Source organism: Enoplosus armatus, chromosome 18, assembly GCF_043641665.1.
Source record: "Enoplosus armatus isolate fEnoArm2 chromosome 18, fEnoArm2.hap1, whole genome shotgun sequence".
In the NCBI taxonomy this organism is placed as follows: Eukaryota; Metazoa; Chordata; class Actinopteri; order Centrarchiformes; family Enoplosidae; genus Enoplosus; species Enoplosus armatus.
In genome coordinates, this window is record NC_092197.1 from 4,160,581 (window position 1) to 4,179,971 (window position 19,391).

Sequence of the window (19,391 nt, forward strand, 5' to 3'; positions counted from 1 at the left end):
TTCCTTTCAGAGAAGAAAAAAAAAAGAAAAAAAAAAAAGTGATGCGACTGCCAGCTGGTACTCACTCACTCAGCCACTGTGGGAGACACAAAGTAGTGCTCAGCACGGCGAATGCGGGTTAAGGAAAGTCTGGGATTGATCTCCTGGGGGAAAAGAAAAACAAAAAAAAAACCCCACATTAAAACAAACTTCACAAAAACACTCTGAAATTTCAAATGGACCAGCAGAAAAGAAGGCAGGCAGAGCAAAGCTGCTTTTAGGGCAAAACGGGCAGGTTAGAGCAGCGTTAAAGAGTAGTCAGAAAAGCATATTGATCTTTTAAAGTGTTAAATTTCTTAGTGCGTGCGAGAAGGCTAGTATGACAGCAGAAGATGTGAGCATGAAGCCTTTAGAAGCAGCCCGAGCAGCCATTGAAAGCTATGGCAAAGAAAACCCTGGCTGGTACTCACTATCCAAAGATTTATCACCCAACATGGGCTCCTGCTCCATCATATCCATAGAGATTTTTATACTGGGGATATTTTCATGGTAGGGGTAGTCAGACTGTGGGAGGAGGGAGGGAGAACATTAACACTTATGGACTTGAGGATCTACAGGAGGCTGTAGAAAATAAAATCACACAACAATGGATTTACTTTATCTACAAATACAGGACATTTAAATGTTTAGGTTGAAATAATGGCTAACTTACAAATTCGATTTCGCTATCGATGCTTCCCTTCTTCTTGTTTTTCTTTTTCTTCTCATCCTCTTTCTTCTTCTTGTCCTTCTCTGGGATGACATCGTCCAGGTAGCTGAGGTCATGTTGGGAGAACACGTAGTCCATCGCCTTACGCACGGCAACCAATGCCAAGATCTGTAGGAACAAGTTTGATTAGCTTTCCTTCCCAGACAGAGCTCTGTGCGTTCGTGTGCGTCGGTGATTGCAGCCATTTCTCACCATGACAGGGAAGATGATGGCAGCCACAGTAGACTTGAGGATCCAGAGGAGGGCCAAACACAAGCCCTGGATGAAGGTGAAGAGGTGGATGCGTCTCTGGGGGACGTGCCGCAGGTAGATCAGGTCCGGCTGGTGCTTGGCCGGCATCAAGAGCAGCTGCAGGCGGTCCATGAACTGAAACCATCAAAACAGGTCAGTCAGGTCAAGAAGATGGACATGCTGCAGCCAGAAGTTTAACAATATTTGCATAGTATGTGGAAGATGCTGCCTCTTCTGTTTAACATGAGCCCATTATCTCTTTAATTTGTGACTGTTACTGTAAGTCAGTGAGAGGCAGATGGCTTTAAAAGGCAGTATTTACAAAAGTTATAGAATTATTTTTCAGTAATTACTTCTTTTTAGTAAAATATAATGGGTAATTGATTACACTTTCCAAGTAACTTGCCCAACGCTGGCTAGCAGTTAACACTGAACAGGTCAGGCTCACTCACCTGGACACCATTGAGTGACGCCACACCCATGTAGAGGAACACACCATAGAGCACAGGCATGGGAATGAACTGAAGGACACAGAGCACGGTGAAAAGTTATTAATGAGATATGTGACTGGCTGCAGTAATGTCAGTTTAGATTAAATACAGCATGAGATGTTAGAGATGTTAAGGCTCTCTTCATATAGGTAATGAGAAGGTTTATTTTTAGCAGCATTGCTTGGTTTTAAAATAGTCCACAAGCAGCTTTTCTAAGAATGTTCTTTTAGTAAATACATCAGTGTGACCAGTCACATGGATGCCATTGGTGCAGGTTTGGTAACTACTCAGTATTAGTAGTGGGGGGAAAAAAACACTACAATGTTGTTATCAAAATAAATACGCATTTAAGCCATAAGTAGATTATGCATGAAAGATGAAAAGACATTTGAAACAGCAGAAATCATTCATAGTAAACATTTTGCATTGTTCCCAAAGCCACTATAGTATACTAGACGAGGAGCCAGTCTGGAAAGGAAAATGTATTCACAGGACCAGAAGCACAGAATTCAAAATGTCCACAAGGGGGGGTACCAGCTCCAACAATCTCCTCTCTGTGACTTCACATTTTTTGTTTGGCAGCTTAATGTGGGAATGGAAACTCGAGAAGGCACTCAGCTGCAATCGGAGCTTAAGCCCTGACGAACATGCTTATTTCACATTGCATTACTTCAACTAAGGGAGTTCCTAATCGGATGAATAAAAGATTCTGGAAATTATTTTGAATTTGAGAGAGGTGACAGGAGTTTGTCCTAAAAGAGGTGGACAGTAATCCATATTTCCGTGGAAGAATTAAGAAGCACTACCTTGAGGATAGGGGCCATGAAGACAGAGAGTCCCGTCAGGAGGAACACGAAGATACCGGTGACTCTTTGCTCCCTGGATTGGTGGAAAAACACAAACTGAATCAATAACCCTCACGAGCATGAAAGGCAGAAGATAACATTTGTCATGACCTCCTCCTCGCCCACAAACGTGTTTCCTTTTCACTGATGTTTTTCAGTTCTCTCTAAAGTACAACTGATGTACAAGTATATGTATATTTATTTTTTCTTTTTCTTGTCCAAGATATTTTTCTCTCTTTTTTCTGTTTCTCCTTCCTGATTGATAGCGTAGGGTCACTTCCTTCTGGTTTTCCCCCCCTTCTCTTATAGTTGGAGAATAACTCCATGTATATGATTTCTTTGTGTACAAAAAACCCCCCCAAAAAGGGCTCTGCATTGACCATTTATGGTTAATCATGGGGTGGAAATGAGACTTTTTGTGCAACTTTTGGTATGGATTTTACACACAGCATTACAGCCCATGATCCCAAAAACAAGTCTGCCTCCAAGCCACCTGCTAACAGCTTTATTTACGCTTGGGAATCCAAAATAAATGTAATTAACTACCTGGCACTAGAGAAAGGAGTGGAGACTTTTTGCTCACGTAACAATTTAATTCTTAAATGCCGTCAACACCCTGTCCAGCAGCTGCGTTAACTCACCTCACACCCAGGAATTTGGGCTGCTCCCCGGGGGCCGACGTCTGGGTCTCCATTTTCAGAGAGTCAATGTGGGCAATGGAGATGACAGTGGCCGCCACGTACCACGGCAGGCCCATGAAAGAGCAGACAATCATCAGGATGGCCACCCAGAAGAGGTCCAAGTGATACCCTGCCCCTTTCTGACGAGAGAAGTGAGGAAAGAGCAGACTAATCATAATCTTATGATCTTGAGGTGCACACAAATGTATACTAATAGCTACCATAGAGGCACTCAGTATAGTTTTAATGACCTTAATGAGAAGGCGTTTATCATCTACAATTACACACAAATATAATACAGAATAAATGATTATATTTGACCGTTTCCCACCAGAAATTCTCCACCATTTGAAAGGCTTTGAAGGAGCATTTCACGTACAGTGAGAAACAATTTACAGATAAATTAATGCGCACTTGGTACCATTAATATTTCTTAAATCTGGCTACTGCCCTTTTTATCTTTAGTAGTTTTCTGTACAGTTTTATCTTTTTTTGCATCCTACATTTTTTTTTAAATGATTAAAACTTTGAGGTAATGTAACCAACCTTGAGTTTGTGCTCTTTCCTGTTGACAATCACAGCAGTGATCTGCTGGTCCATAAATATCAGAATGGTGACCAGCAGAGCGGGAAGTGCGGCTGCCAGGTACACCCACCAAGGGTTCCCTCCAAAAGGAGGAATAAACCAGCCCCTCAGTGAACTCGTGGGCTAAATGAAAATATCAAGAAGGAAGATATAACATCTCAAATAGAACAGAAAAAAAAGTGCTTGCTCCACACTTTCAGAAAAGTCTTAACACTGAACAGAGTCTGAAGTTACTGGTGCATCATTACAGAAATCTGTGAATTAAGACTGCAGCCAAACAAAGCTGGCTCTGTGCTTGCAACTATAAAGATCCTCTGTGTTCTCACATCACCTATAATCAAGTTGTTATTTGATGCAGGCTCCTCTGCCCCACCATTCCCTTCCTCTACGTCAAGGTGGGGTGGTCTTAACACCAGCTGCGGAACATTTGAGCTTAGCAATCTCCAAGACTGACTGCGCCTTAGTTTCAGGTAATATACAAGGCTTACTGGGAAAACTACAAAGACCGCATTATACTGGGATTTCAGCTTTCTAGCAGAAACATGGATCATTATCAGTGTAATCAGAGGAAGCTGCACCTGGCTGGCCATTTTCATTTAGTGCTTCATCTCAAAACAATGAAATGGTGACTAGTTTTTTGTGAAAATGCATCACTTTTGTCTTCTTCCATGTGAGGTTTGTACCTTGAATTCACTTGGCACTATGAGCTTTGGAGTGTTCACACCGACGAAGGCGTCCACGCCACAGAAGAGAAGGATGGTCAAGATGATCGCAAAGTCACTGATGAGTTTCCTCACCTAGAAGAACATTTGCAGCAGGTTAGACAGAGTTTTTCATACAGTACAACTACTGGCTCTAGTGACATTTTTCCTTGTGTGTTTGACAAAGAATGTTAAACAAACATGTTTGTAGATAAACAAAACACTGGTGGATATTATTACCTTGCAGAGTGTGTGCAATTATGTTTATAGAAAGTAAACACAGTAGTTGACCATTTAGTTTCTAATAATCAATCACAGGTTTCAAACCAGACCAGAGGCTGAGAAAGAGATGATCAAACTTTGGTTTTTGACCAAATACGTGAAAAAACAATGACATTCCCATCAGCCTCAGATATATGCGTTTGTGCTAATTAGCAAATGTTAGCATGCTGCTAACCTAAGATGGTGAGCATGGTCATCATACCCGCTTAACATCAGCATGTTTAGCATTGTCTATGTGAGTGTGTTAGCATGTTGACATTAGCATTTAGCTCAAAGCAAAATGTAAAATTAAGAAGCAATAATTCATGGATCTGAGCTTAAGCCTTGTGCCTTCTTTGGATCAAACACTGCATAATGTGAAATATGACCATCCCACATTGACACTTGAGCTTGTTGAGCAAACACGGAATTGGCCTTTTAACTGTTTGGTCACAACACACACACAACACACACACACACATTGGTGGGTGCCATCACTCACTGTGGTGGGGAAGAAGCGGCTCGTCTTGAACGACTTCAGTGCCATGGAGCAGGTGTAAGTCCCAAAGAACAAGATGAAGGACATCAGGGTGATGTCAGGCACGTAGCCACAGGCCTCTCCGACCAGCTGTCCTCCGTACTTCAGACACTGCTGCCTGGTCATGGACGCCCAGGTGCCATTCACTGGCTGGAGAGACAAGGACAAAGAGGTTCAATGAATAAAAGCTACAGTTTTTAAAATCTGTATCAAAGCTACTAAACGTCACAAAGACAAGGACATTAGACTTATTTACATACCAGATCAGTACTGTTTGTCCAGGCAGAGAAATCAAGGAGTTCTGATGAGTTGCCTAGTAAAAAGAAACAATGACATCTAATCATCAAAACTGACAATACTTCTATTACTTCCAGTATCACACTTGCCATTTTAGATCTGTGTCAACATCTCTCTCTCTCAAACAATCCTGCCAAGTCACTCGCGACGCAGAAACTGATAGGGCTGATGAGAAAGTAAACAGTGGTATCTACAGGGCCGACACATACTAGTATCATTTGTTATCTCCACTGTAAACACGGCAAAAGTAAGTTGAAAGCTTTGTTTAACGTACAATAGTAACATCTCTGCCAAAAAGAGACAAAACCAAATACGACTGTTCAGAATCTCAGTATCACCAGACAGTGAAAGCTGATGGCGCCAGATACAATCAACAAAGAGGAGTTTTTAGGCAAAGGATGGTTCACGATTACTGAGTGACGGTGTCAGATACTGCGATAGTTACTGGATACAGTGAAACCACTTTTATGTGGCCATTCCAGCAATTTCTCTGAATCTGCTGCAGCAAAAGTGAAGACCGCGTACCAGGCATGCAGCGGCAGTCGTACTGCGTGACGAGGTTGGGGTCGTATTCGGAGTTGATCGGGTTGTGATGGCCCAGCTTTATCATCTTTTTGAAAGCGTCGTAGATGAAGATGAAGCTGATGAGCGCAGAGAAGCCTTCCTCGGTGAAACGCGTGAAGTACTGCACCAGGAAGCTGGCGTCTGTGGCGACCAGCACCAGACAGAATATACCCGACCACAGGCCGATCCACAGCCGGAACTCAAGGTAGTCGAACCCGTTGTCTCTGAGGAGAAGGGCACATTTGGCACAGAGGGAGTTGTTAATTGTGTACAAGTGTATTCCCACACTGCCATATTTTATTTCCGAGCAATTACAATGCACCTAAGAATTCACTGTGCTTTCAGTCACTCCTGTCTAACCTGAATTCTGTGAAGTTTAAACTTCCTTAAAGTGTTTTTAAAGCCTGCAACCAGAGTTAGTCAGCAGGCTTTTCTCTACAGGGAAAACATGCACCTGTGGTATACGTATCCAACAGCTGTAGACAGGCTAGCAGCTGCCACTGACTCAGTCACTGTCGACTCGAGGCATGGAAACATTTGGGAGGACACAGACGCCACAACATTCTTCAGTCACAGTGTAAAATTAAATGAGAGTGAATTATTAATAAGGGAACATAATCAGCGTGGTGTTTGGTAATGGTAGAAGACTCCCTCAGGGAGGGGAAGGGAGTACAGTGGAAGGAGGAGGGAGATGTCAGCATTTAACAACCTTTAATACCTATCAGGTATTGTTAAATTACAGGTTAAATCTGCACAGAGGTGAAATAGGTGCACTGCATGTGCATCAATAAATAAACAAGTTAGCAGATATTTAAAAATGTCACAGAATACATTCTGGGAGGTGATGTCTTGTTGATGGCACTTTATTACACTTTCTCCTACATCTGGTTCTACATAAGGATGTGTGTGGTGCTGGTCTTGTCCCTGAGTCAATCAGGACAGGACGTTGACGGCAAAAACACATGGAAAGATATATGCAGTAAGCCCAAAAAGAAAAGTCCCGGCATCTCTGTAAACACAAACAACATCTGTGTTTTGGGGATAGACAACAATCTATAAATATCTCTCAGGCTGCTGCTTGCTGTTTTTGAACTCCATTTCACCCTCGCTTATACTACTGAACGAGTTTGATCAGTAACTACTCACTTGCTGAAGTTGAAGAGGAGTCTTTCAAAGACGAGCACCGGGCCTGTGCTGCTGAGGATGGTCAGGGGCTGACCGGCCAGCAGGCAGAACACTGCTCCTGTCAGTGCCGTGCCCAGGAAACTTTCCAACACTCCCTGCAACACAGACAAATCACACAGGACTTTACACGCAGCTCATGTTAGGCCTAGAAAATATACAGAAGAGATGAGACAGCACATCCATGCGTTGAGCATGACTGCATATTCTTCTGTTTTATATCTGCAACTCTTTCTGAGCCTCGAAACACCAATACCTATAATTTTGCTTATTTAGCTGGAAGCTTTGTTTTCCCTGTACACATCACACAGCTGCGAGGCTGGCCCATCAGGACAGGCCTGTTTCATTTCCTGTCATGTCAGTTGTTCAGACTCTGTATTTGACATGCCTAATGCTGCAGAGATACAGCTAATAGATGAGTAATTGACAAGTAGGCTGTATTTCTGAGACGTGCTGAGGAAGGTCAGGTGAGGGCAGGGATTCCCTCTGCTGTGCTCAGAGTAGAAAAGGGGAGTGATGGAGGATTGAGAAGTGGTGGTGTGTGTGTGTGTGTGAGGTGGGGACATTGGGAAAGCAGCTATGACGAGGCTACAGTGGCTGAGTAATCTGGATCTGTGGTTATTTACAGCCTGGGCAAATCCCTGAGGCCGGTGCTCTGCAGCTCTGCTAGGATGCAGCTCTTTGCCAGGAGGGAGCCAAGCACCTTGCTGACTGGACAACTCTATGCACTCCGCTATCAGGGACACTAGGATGGAGGCAGCAGTGTATCCTATCATACCACAATTGTACAATTCTTCCATATGCAGTCCTGTCAACAGCAGGTACAACAGATGGATGGAGAATGAGCCTTTGAGCTCCAAATTAGCATGGCTTATCAGCAACTACACGTTCGTTTAGTACTGAAACATTACAGCTTTGCCAATTTACCAGTGCTTATCAGCTCTTTCATCTAGTTACTTTCACACTGTGTGTGACCAAAGTAAAGGCTCAGAATTGCACTTCTGCAAAACACAATGGACTGTATTATTAGAATCTATCTGAAAATGATGACATAACACACTTCAAGCAGCTTCATTTTAACTTAGTACATCGTTTTTGCCTCAAAGGAGAAGTGCTGCATTTACTGTTTATTTATAACTGAAAACGGGCGGGGGGGGGTCAGGGTTATCTTGTCTTGAGCTTAACACTTTTAACAGAAAGCTTGTGTATCAAGCTGGAGGTGTGGGGTTTGAAAGTAGTAACCATTTAGGAGCCAGGGAGAGTCTAATGAAAAGGTTACCTCATTAATTCCTTTTTTTTTTTTATAGGTTATGCCCCATTTGACATTTAAAAAGGCAATTATAGTATAGAACCACATGGTCTGCATTCTTTGGCAACTTTAGTCAAATAAAAAAAAAAGGGGCCATCTAGACATATCCAGTCACAACTACTGAGTTATTTAGGTCAGTGCATCAATCTGGGTTCAGGTCCAGCCTTTTTTGAGTGGTCAGATTTAGGTCAGTGTTCATCTTTTAGACACCAAATTAAAACTTTGTCCGTAGTCACACCAGAGTTTGGAAGTGAAGCTGGTTCAAGGTTAACAGGAGACTTGCTTTGTCAGCAGTGTGGAGCGTTGTCTTTGAATGTGCGCCACAATATCTCTACAGAAACAAACCTCACTCTTTCTAGATATAATAAAACAAAATACCACAATAAAAAAAAAAAAAAAAAGGGGGTGGGGGGTTACCTGCATGTTTTCTGTAGCGTCACCAAGTAAACCTCCAAATGTGATCGCATTGGTGACCGTGCCCAGATAGATGAACAGGATGGTCGACAGAGACTGGATATGTAGTGCATCATAGAAGTCACTGGCAAAAAATGGCAGCTTCCGCTTGACATCCAGGATAAGACCTCCACAAAACCTTAAAGATAGAACCATTCAAGTTAGTAGGTGCAACACCGTTGAGGATGATATTATGATTTCTTCTATCTACAATCATTTTATTTACGAAAGTGTCCCAATTACTTTCTAGTGCGCTGAAGCTCCTCTCCAACCTGGTGTCCTCCTCCCCCTCCATGTCCCGCATCGTGGGGAGTGTCGCCATTCATCTGAGGTGCTTCTAATCCAGCATACATGTTCTTCCTTTAACACAGAAGATAAACAAACAGTCACATTTCTCAATAAAAAGCAAGCATTCTGCGTTGCAGTCCACCCAAACAACAAAAAAATGAGTGGGGTCAAATCAAATCTTGAAAACAAGAAACCATTTGATTATTTTCCTGAGTAGACGGCCATTTCCAATTATGCCATACAAGCCTAACAGATCAATTTGAGTGTAATACAGAGAGAATTGTTCTGAACTTTGAGACACATGTACACCACATGATATAGTAACTATGCCCAGTCTACATTTTGTGTGATTTAGTTATCGCTGACATTATTGACATTTGATTAAAAGAGAAAGACACACTTCTTTTTATGAATGAAAAGTTACATTTATAAGCAATAAAATGCTGCCTCGCTCAACTCAATACACTTTGCTGCTACAGCCTCACATGTAGCTCACCGTGGCTAATGTTAGCAAACTTTAGGTAAATATTTGACTTCTTTCATGGTGTATATGTTCATGTTACACACTAGATAGATTTGTGGTAGATTTATGTGCGATGACTTCATTCATTTGGATTAGGTCGTGCGGATTAGAGCAGACCTCTTGTCCGAGGAGGGCAGAGATTTGGGTGGCTCTATCCTGATGTCAGGGTCCCACTCTCCGGGGGGCAGGACGATGACCTCATCCAGGAACTCATCGATACCAGCCAGCAGGTCCTGCCTGTGCTTTGCTTTATAGGCAATATCATGGAATACCTGCCAGTAAAACAAACATAACCAATCTATTAGTAATCAGCAAGTCAATAATCTATGATGTCCTTCAATTATTTAAACACGGCTTGAGAGAAAAAACACAAAATATTCTAAACTCAATGTACACAAATAATGAGTCATTGTGTGTGTGTGTGTGTGTGTGTGCACCCCGGGGCGACAGGGACAAGCCGTTGAGTACTACTGGGCAGCGTAGGGCTGATGACGCAAAAACACAAACATCTGATAAACCTGTGACACAGCTGTCACAAGAGAGCTGGGAGGGTAAAGTTTAACTTGAGGAAATCCTGGAAAAACACTTCCTACCCTGCCGTGTTGACATACGAGATATACTGGGAAGAGCTGAGCCCTGTGGGAATTTGCTCTCAGGGTTAAGAACATTGTGAGCTGTCTGTTAACATTCCTGACAACACGAAGAGGTTAAGTCAGGAGAAGTGATGTAAATATATATATATATATATATATATATATATATATATATATATATATATATATATATATATATATATATATATATATATATATATATATATATATATATAATAAAGAGAAACCAACAACACAACCCACAACTTCAACACACAGCTTAACAATTAAGCTATAAGACTGGCCAGGCAAACTGCTGTGATGATTAACACAGTAATATCCAGAGAGCTGAGGGGTTTGGCAAGAGGACAAGTGCTGCAGAAGGTGTAGGTGGACAGCCCTCTTACACTAGTTAATCAGTGCAACTGGACTTTATAAATACTGACAAAAATGTCATCTTTTAGCTATGCTAAACGGTGTGGCGTCAGTCCACCACTGATCATATTGAATGGACTGACATGACATTTTGTACAGACATTGTTGGTCCCCAGAAGATGAGTCCGACTGACTCTGGTGATCCCTTAACTTTTCTTCTAGTGTCAGCAAATGTTAGCATGCTAACACACTAAACTAAGATGGTTAATATGGTAAACATGACACAGACACCTGCTAAAAAAAAAAAAAATCAGCATGTTAGCATTGTCATTGTCAACCTATTAGCATGCTGACGTTAGCATTTAGCTCAAAGCACCGCTGTGCCCAAGTACGACCTCACAGAGCCGCTAGCATGGCTTCACTACGACTGTCTACAGGTAGTAAATGAATGACTAATAAACTGCATTATGCAGAATGGAGAGATAAGGAACCTTAATGGTTTTCACTGTCAGGCCACCTCAATCCAAAAGAGATCTCATGATGCCATTATCTCAGCTTCACAACCAATCAGGGCTTAATCGGTCCAATCAGAGCTTAAAGCGGATGAGATCTATTGCGTTAGAGCAGCAAGGATCAGTTTAGTGCTTTGCATCTGTTGTGTTGCTTTACAGTTCAAAACAAAACCAATTAAAACAAACAAAACTCAATTAATTGTTGTTACAAAGCTTGAAGCACAAAAAAGGAAGTTTAGAAACACATGGCACCCAACGTTAAGATAATTCCTTAATACGTACAGCTACCTCGCATCAAAACCAATCTCTCAAGAGAGAATATTAAAAGACATTGAAAGTATACTGACAAATATGAAATTCACATAGTAATAAAGTACCTCGTCTGACATCAGGGTGGCAATGGCTCTTCCAATTTCATGATAGGACTTTGCTTTACCCTTGGGGCCCAGCAGGACAAAGAGAAATCTAAGTAACAACAAGGAAATGAGATGTTAGAATCTGATTGTTTCAAGGTCGTCGGTCAAATCTGCAACTTCAACATAAGCAATGGTATTTATTTTTCAGTTATGCGCTCTACCTTGTGGGCACAGGGACCTCGGTTAGAGCCCCCAGCATGACAGCCTGCTGCAGACGAACAAACGCCACAAAGGGCGTTTCCAGGAAGTCCACCTCTCCTACCAGCACGTTTGATGCCTCTGCATCGCGGGGCAACTTTTTCATGAACTTATTCTTCAGCTGTTAGGACAGAGAGAGCAGAGCAGAGGAGGGAAAGAAAGGACAAAAGTCAGCCAATGAAAAATGTCACGGAGCATTAAAACAATTAATGCAAATGATCGGTTACAAGATACAGAGATAAGAAGGAGATCATGCACACACAAACTCCCCTTCTCTGTCACATGCTGTGTGATCAATGATAGATGTGACCTTTTAAATAAATGTGGTGATTAAAATACGGTTGTAACAAGCCGGAGACTGACATGGTGTTTATACTGTCTCTCTATACGCACGTAAGAACAGGTAGTACCCACCCTTTCCTAGAATTATGTGCTGAACAGCAGCTTGACTTTATGCCACCTAATACACACGCACTTAACAGTGTATGAAACTGCATCTACAGTCGAACACTAAACTGACATGCAAATACACTGTGCTCATTTTGGATTTAGCAAAGAGAATATACACGTAAATTGTGGATGAAAGAAAAAAACTCACTTGCAGGGAGATGATTAACTAAGGCCTTGGCATTATGTCAAAGGCCAGACCATTTTGACAAATCTACAGATTCATCAACTGTTGCTGGAGCGTAATTCCAGCTGTTACGCTTTAACTGTGATCTTTTATCTATGTGTGGTGTATCTGCAGACCACACAGCCAAATTACAGTCGGCCACTCCGTCATGAGTCATGACAGTGAGAGAAACGGTTGTTTGAGTTTCTATCATCCACACATGCAAAGACAGGAAACAGTGGGCTTTTGTTGCACATGGCAGAGAGGGAGGGAGAGAGAGCAAGGGGTCTTATCTATCAGTATGTGGCTCACAAGCTCATGCATACACACAGCCCAACACATGACCCTGCATAGTGCTGCTCTGTGAATGGAGACCTTAAGTATCCTCTATCAGGCTGCATAACTTCTCTATGCAATAAGAGAGACACATTACAAACACATTACCTGATCCTTCTCTGGTTTGTCAGAGAAGTCACTCAGGCTGTTGGAGGTGAGGTTTCGATGGGTGGTAGTCGGGCTACCTGCAGAGAGGTAAGACGCTGTTAGGATCAAAAGCTTCAGACATTTTTGGCCGAGGTGGAGGACGAATCCAAGAAAAGAAAAAAAAAAAAAAGGCACCAGGAAAGTACACGAAGAGAAGCCAGAAAACTCAGGACCTAGCTAAATGTGGCAAGGCTTAAGCTTTAGGACTAATGCCAGATGGTCATTCATTCAGGCGCTCCAGGCAGAGGAGAGCTGGGATACATGGCCGTCTTAGGTCCACTGCTAATATGCATCAGCAAAAAATAACCTTAGGGAACTATTGGTGAATGAGTGAGAACGTAAACTGATACGGTCCATTTACTCCTCCACTGTTACAATGTTAGAGATCAGAGTCTACAACATTTTAGCTTTCTGTTGCCAAATATATATTTTTTTCATGGGAGTATGTTTCAGCAATGCTGCTTTCAGTAGGAGTGCTGTGACCTCACTTACAGAGGTATCCCATGCTGGAGCTCCTCATGACCTCGCACGGTTCCTCGGAGTCTCGCGGGGTTAATAAAGGCACAGGGTGATCAAGGGGGTTGCGTGCTATACCACCCCAGATGCAGGAGGTCAGAGACAGCATAGACCCAAAGAGAAGGGGGGGAAAAGAGAGGAAAAGACAAGGAAAACAAGGTTGGGAAGGAAAAGCAGAGAAAAGACAAGAAGGAAAAGTGAGATGTTGTATTATTCTACAACAGTAGTTAGTGTTAAGATTTCACATCAGAAATAAGAAGACAAAAGTGGAATTGTTTGGGTTAAGAGGGATAAAGAAAAAAAAAAAAAAAAAAGGTTTTGCATTACCATTCTCCTGGTTGGAGAACAGCCTACTTGCGCTGGACACACTCTTGCCAATGTCAGCAAGGGATCGCAAGTTGGACTTCTTGGTCTGGTGGCGATGCTTCCGTAGCAGCGTGTACATGACCTTCTCCTTCAGGTCCGCCTTCAACTGACCACTCTCAATCTGGCTGTCGGTGATCATCTCTGTTAGAGGGACAGATTGAAGGTCAAGATTGAGTCGCTCTCAGGTTCTTCAGAACCTTCAAGGACAGGCGTGCTGGTATTGCGGTCCACCCAACTTACCGACAACCTGTGGCAGCGTGGAGGCCTCCAGGTCCAGCATGATGGTGCCCTTCTCGATTAACGTTTTGAGCTCCATCAAGCTGTGCAAGGACAGCGTGGCCACATGAGGCTTACTCCAGCGCTCGCCACCCTTCTCCACCTTCTCCTCAAACTTGATCCACCTGGACGCCGGGAGGACAAAAGACACGGAAGTAGGGAGAGTGTTGAGATGTATTTACAGTACTGGACTCAACCTTGACTATAAACTTGGCGTTCCTGAAAAAGTCCAGATGCCAGAGTATGTATAATTGTCTTTTCTCTCCCTCTCTCTCCCCAATAGGTTCCTGCAGGTAAAGGTCACTGCAAAATATAAATAAAAGTACATAACAGTGGCTTTATAAGTTTATGAACAAATACGGGCTACAAACAAAAGGAGACAAGATGGGATCTCTTTTCTTTACAAAACAACCCCACAGTGTTTTGAATTGGTCACAGTTCACAAGGCAAGAATAGGGGATGCAGGACAGCGTAGAAATAAAAAATAAATCACTAGACTTGAGAAAATACATGGTCTGCTGGAAACTCAACAGTCTTTTTTATTTTACTTTCAGACCACACATGGCTTAACCTGAGAAACAAGACTTTGTTACAACCACGGATGAGCTTAGTCTTGAAGGTAAGGCTAAGGACAAGGATTCTTTTTTATTAATAATGCCTCACATGTCACCACTACAAAAGAGCCTTTCTCCTGAGGCCCGAGGATGGGGTTTCCTCTGAGGGTAGAGTGTCCCTCTGGCTGTGGTCCACACGCCTGTGACCAGCCATCTTACTGGGAGAGGAGCCTAACCATGGAGACACCGTCAACCTCAAGGAGTTCATTTATCTTCCCTTTCATGTAACCCCCCCGCTTCCCCTTCCCAAAACAAGAATTAAAAGTACTAGTAATAAAAAAAAGAAATGCTTATCACGATCATTCTTGAGATGCTTACAATAGAAAATGTCTCTTTTTTACTCATTGTCCTTCTTGCCAAAATATTGCATGACTGTGTCTTTGCCCTACTTGCTAGCTTATCTGTGGCATAACTGTATCCCTCAGACCCAGATGAGACTTTTACTGACAGAACATTTGACTTTTTCAACTGCAATACTAAAACTCTGATGTCACAATGAATAAAAAGACAAACATGTCACATGTGGACTTTACAGAACTATGTAAAAGCCCCATTTGACATTCACATTAAACATAGGAAACCATTAAACAATGATCTCCACATTTAGATGCCCCAAACCCCATGTGCTCCAGAGCTAACCGGAACATTACGTCTTGCTCTGACCATGTGGGAGTTTCTGCCTCTTCCTGGTCCCACAGAGCAGGTACTACAGATCTCAATCAGATAAGCGTAGACTGGAGTTCACTGGAATACGGCCTATTTCCCTACACACACACAACACTTTTATTCATAAAGGGTTTGTGTTCCGCTGACTGCACCAGGATTGTGAAGCAGGACATATTTGACTACACTGCCCATGGCTCTTAATGTAAAAAAAACAAACAAAAAGGGGGCGGGGGGGGGGGGGGGGGGTGACAGATTGCATGCCTGGCTTAAAAGACATTGGGCTCAGCATGCTCACCTGGCTGTCTCCTTCCACTCCATCTCCTGCCCGTCCACAGCCAGCAGTTCGTCCAGCTCGGTGAAGAGCTGAGGAGGCGGGGGACCATCGTCCTCCTCTCCCAGGATAAACCTGATCCTCTCAGCTGGAGAAACTGTGGGGGGAGAAAGAAGCAACTTAGGGACCAACGAATAAATCCTGCCCGACTTTGATACACAAGAAACCCAGACTGTCAAAGATTCCAGCCATCTGGCTGTTATACTAACGCTAAGGTCTAGTTACTGAAGTTGATAAAGCATGATTACTATGGAGTATACGTGACTGCTGTGCATGAATTTACCTGAGGTAAGAAAGACTATGCAGCTGCAGATCTTAGGTATTACACATAGCTTAAATAGCTGTTCATGAAGTCACATCCTTGTGTAAACACTCCCCGATTCCCTAATTGCTCTGACACATATCTGTTACAATCAAACACAAAATGTGAACACGGGTGTTTTCCCGTAAACTTCAATGTGGTGGCAAAAACTGAGCAGATGAGATACAGTCTGGCTTCACGCAGCTATATTTTCATACAATTTTGGTTTAATAAGTAGTGTTCCATAAGAGACTCATCCCCTCTGCAAGTAAGTCCATGGAAGTCAAATACTTACACATCATCTCCAATCTCACTCGCAGAGTAATAACAGGGAATTTTATAGTCTAGAGGAATGATGGAAGGAAGGAAGACCTTTGACAATAGACCCTCATGAGGAAGAACTTTCCCTAGCATGTAACTTTTACTTCCTTCTGAGAAAGGTGTGACAGGATCTTTGTCATCTTTGACAGCTGCAGTGCATGTTCACCCCCCTCTTCAGAAATTCGGCACAAACCAGTAGTCCCAGTTATGCAAAAATAGGGAGAGTCCAAATGTTTTATATCCATTGTAAGAAGATGTACTTATTCTTGTTATCACTTCTAGGAAAGTTGTGCAACTGTGAAGTGATGAGACAAAGTGGAGATTAAGTCACAAGAAGCTATTTACGTCGCTTTCTCTTGATGTGCTGCACCGGTCAGGATTCTACAGGTGGATACCTCGACAACGTAACAGTGCCTGTAACCTTTTAATCCTGACTCAGCGCACCCAAGCTTAATTTAGGACGGTTGCTTTTAAAAATAGTACAGTTGGAACTGTTCTACTGTAGCGAGAAAATCTAATGTTAAGCTACATGAAGGTCAAGATCAATGTCTTGGAAACAGCGTAAGGATACGGAACACTTGGTGTCTCCCCATCCTGTATATCAACATTATGGTGCAGTGCACACACACCAACGTCACGGCCACAGGGCTGCCGTCTGCTGTCCTTTTCGCTGGCTGACTAACTGAACCTGACTTTTAAACGCGGCGCTTGTTGACGCCACATGGTGTACACAACACCGCTCGCCTCTTACGCACGTCTCACAACCGGTGTTATGAATGAAAACCAGGCCTTTGTTGTGGTTACACACAACTTTTAAGTGGACAGCACCACAGGGTCGGCCAGAGTCAACAGGATTACGGGGATTTAGATGGAGGGCAAAACAGCGGAAAATCCAACAAGTGGAGGGCTCTGTATGCACTGCAGTGTGTGTGTGTGTGTGTGTTTTGAATTGGGGCTTTTGTCGTCTGGCACATGTCATCCTGAACGCTACACAGACATCAAGCTCTCTGGCTATTATCTCAAATGCATGTTTATGTACCGCTATAGCACACACCCTCCCCACTACCTTGACATTTGCTGCTTTCAGGGAACTCTAAAAACATAATTTGAAACCTAAGGACACATGCCAATGCAGATATCATAATGCACTTCAATTACTCACAGTGAGCTAGTGGTGAAAGCAGAAGAGTTAACAGGGACAGTAAAAGGGTAAAGGCAAGTCAGCAAGAGGCTACAAATAAAAAAAAGGGCAAAGGGCAAAGAAATGTAATATGAAGATCTTTGCAGGGGGTCACTGATGTGGTTTACTGCTCAACTGCAGAAAAATGTTTATCCCAACAGTGGCTGTGGCCTCATCATACAGATGGTTCTGCCCTCTCATTCAACCATACAAGACTGTTTACTGTTCAGATCTTCAACAGAGATACAGTGGGATGAGAAAGAAGTACAAGTCTGTGTCTGTTGTGTTTAAAGTGAACCACGATTCAGTTCTGTGCTCACTTTAACCCCCCCCCTCGGCTGATTTAAAGCCTGGTTCTATGGATGAACGACCAGCAACACTATGAGCATTTACACCAATGTTGCCATGTTTGAACCGTACACACACAAAATGCCTGAGGGTAAATTAAGGGCACTAACTTAAGACCACATAAGATTTGGAAACAGGCTACATCTGTAATGTCGCCTGCTCCTGACATTTAGGCCGCAATTTATGACGAAATACACAATTTGCATCGCTACTGTTCTGAGTTTTACTACGCTGATGATGCTTGATTGAGCAGTGAATAGTTGTAAAGCTGTTATCACATCAACAAATACTTAAGCTAATTGCCTTTTATAGATATATTGGTCTGTGTGTGTCTCCATGACCTTCTAGACTGTAACAGGTAAAAAAAGAAAAGAAAAAGCAGCACCATTATAATGCAGATTTCCTTTTACACAAGTACATACCTACAACCAAACTTAGTATGACTCACCGAGTGATCAGATAGCACCTACAACATCTAGACAGAGATTAATGTGAGCAAAACTCTTATCATAACATGGCAGCTTTGAATGACTAAGCACACAGGCTGGTTTACACCTGAGCATGAGGTGAAACAAAAGGAGGATTACAGCGTCAGAGGAGCTAGCAGCGCGAGAGGATTAGCTGCTTGTCTGCTGCGTGGAGTCTGGGAACCGACAGCTTTATATGATGCTGGCATGATCGAGAAAGGTGTGATCGTGGGTGATTAAACAAATCCAAGGTGAGGATGAGTGAGGACCTACGTGTAGCTGAGGCGCTGAATAAATGTTGAGTGGTAAAATCATGTCACAACACCACAATCCTACATTCAATTCAGGGAGAACTTGAGGCATCCAGGTCTCCCTGAGGTTTGGTTTTGACAAATTTCCTCCCACAAATACTGCAGCCAAGCAATTACACGTTTAGTTATGCAACAAGGTGCATCGACCTACTGTCAGGCACTAGTTAATTTTGAATTCTGAAATACCATCTGAGCAAAAGGGAGGGTACAGTTTTCACCCAGCCATTAGTTGTTGTCTTAAGCAAGCAGCAAATCATAGGCTAGTCCTGCAATGAACGAATACTTCCATATTCCACTGTTTATTTCAAACTGAGAGCTTCTTTCTCCGAGGCTCCTCAGCTGACCCGTTGTCCCGGCTTTGCCTTCAAAACTATTTTGGCAAGCATTACAGTGTCCTGATGCATCTGCTACCCTACCAGTTTACCTGGGAACCTTATCTAAAAAGGATGTTGCTCAAAACTCCACTCCCACTGCATGTCCACAGAAAGTGCATAGTGCATCATGCTTCATGCACGCTTGTCTGCACAAGCTGCTAGAAAAGCCAAAGACTGTCTTTGAACGCTTGTTTGAAGCAATGATTGCCTTACCGTTTGTCTTTCCCTAATTTTTGATTTGCATTCGTTTTTCTTTAGCCCTAGCAGCCTTCAGGTATGTGCTGCTGCTGCTGCTGTCATTTGTCCTCACATGTCCTGATGAGTTGGGAGGTAAATCCCCCCCCCCCCCTCCTCCATTTTGAGACCTTGCACTAAAGCACAGAGTAAACACCCCAGTTTCCAGGCTGTACCATAATTGTATGTCTTGCAAATAG

General features: G+C 42.8%; 1 protein-coding gene across 3 annotated transcripts in view; it reads right to left on the reverse strand.

Annotated features, from left to right (window-relative positions):
- The window catches only part of LOC139301017 (electrogenic sodium bicarbonate cotransporter 1-like), a 28,541-nt gene that overhangs the window by 2,428 nt on the left and 6,722 nt on the right, over positions 1-19,391 (reverse strand). Inside the window, exons 4-26 of one of the 3 annotated variants that reach the window (XM_070924259.1) lie at positions 15,620-15,752; positions 14,009-14,169; positions 13,730-13,909; positions 12,848-12,924; positions 11,754-11,911; positions 11,554-11,641; positions 9,814-9,968; positions 9,129-9,245; positions 8,850-9,024; positions 7,088-7,221; positions 5,903-6,165; positions 5,341-5,393; positions 5,045-5,230; positions 4,264-4,377; positions 3,542-3,703; positions 2,957-3,135; positions 2,277-2,349; positions 1,432-1,500; positions 941-1,114; positions 692-856; positions 595-600; positions 450-543; positions 66-143 (exon numbers count right to left, since the gene is read on the reverse strand). In XM_070924259.1, coding sequence (XP_070780360.1) covers positions 100-143; positions 450-543; positions 595-600; positions 692-856; positions 941-1,114; positions 1,432-1,500; positions 2,277-2,349; positions 2,957-3,135; positions 3,542-3,703; positions 4,264-4,377; positions 5,045-5,230; positions 5,341-5,393; positions 5,903-6,165; positions 7,088-7,221; positions 8,850-9,024; positions 9,129-9,245; positions 9,814-9,968; positions 11,554-11,641; positions 11,754-11,911; positions 12,848-12,924; positions 13,730-13,909; positions 14,009-14,169; positions 15,620-15,752 — 2,960 coding nt within the window. In that variant the 3' untranslated portion in view covers positions 66-99. The remainder of the gene's footprint in view (positions 1-65; positions 144-449; positions 544-594; positions 601-691; positions 857-940; positions 1,115-1,431; positions 1,501-2,276; positions 2,350-2,956; positions 3,136-3,541; positions 3,704-4,263; positions 4,378-5,044; positions 5,231-5,340; positions 5,394-5,902; positions 6,166-7,087; positions 7,222-8,849; positions 9,025-9,128; positions 9,246-9,813; positions 9,969-11,553; positions 11,642-11,753; positions 11,912-12,847; positions 12,925-13,729; positions 13,910-14,008; positions 14,170-15,619; positions 15,753-19,391) is intronic. The other 2 variants (XM_070924257.1, XM_070924256.1) reach the window with 2 other exon arrangements.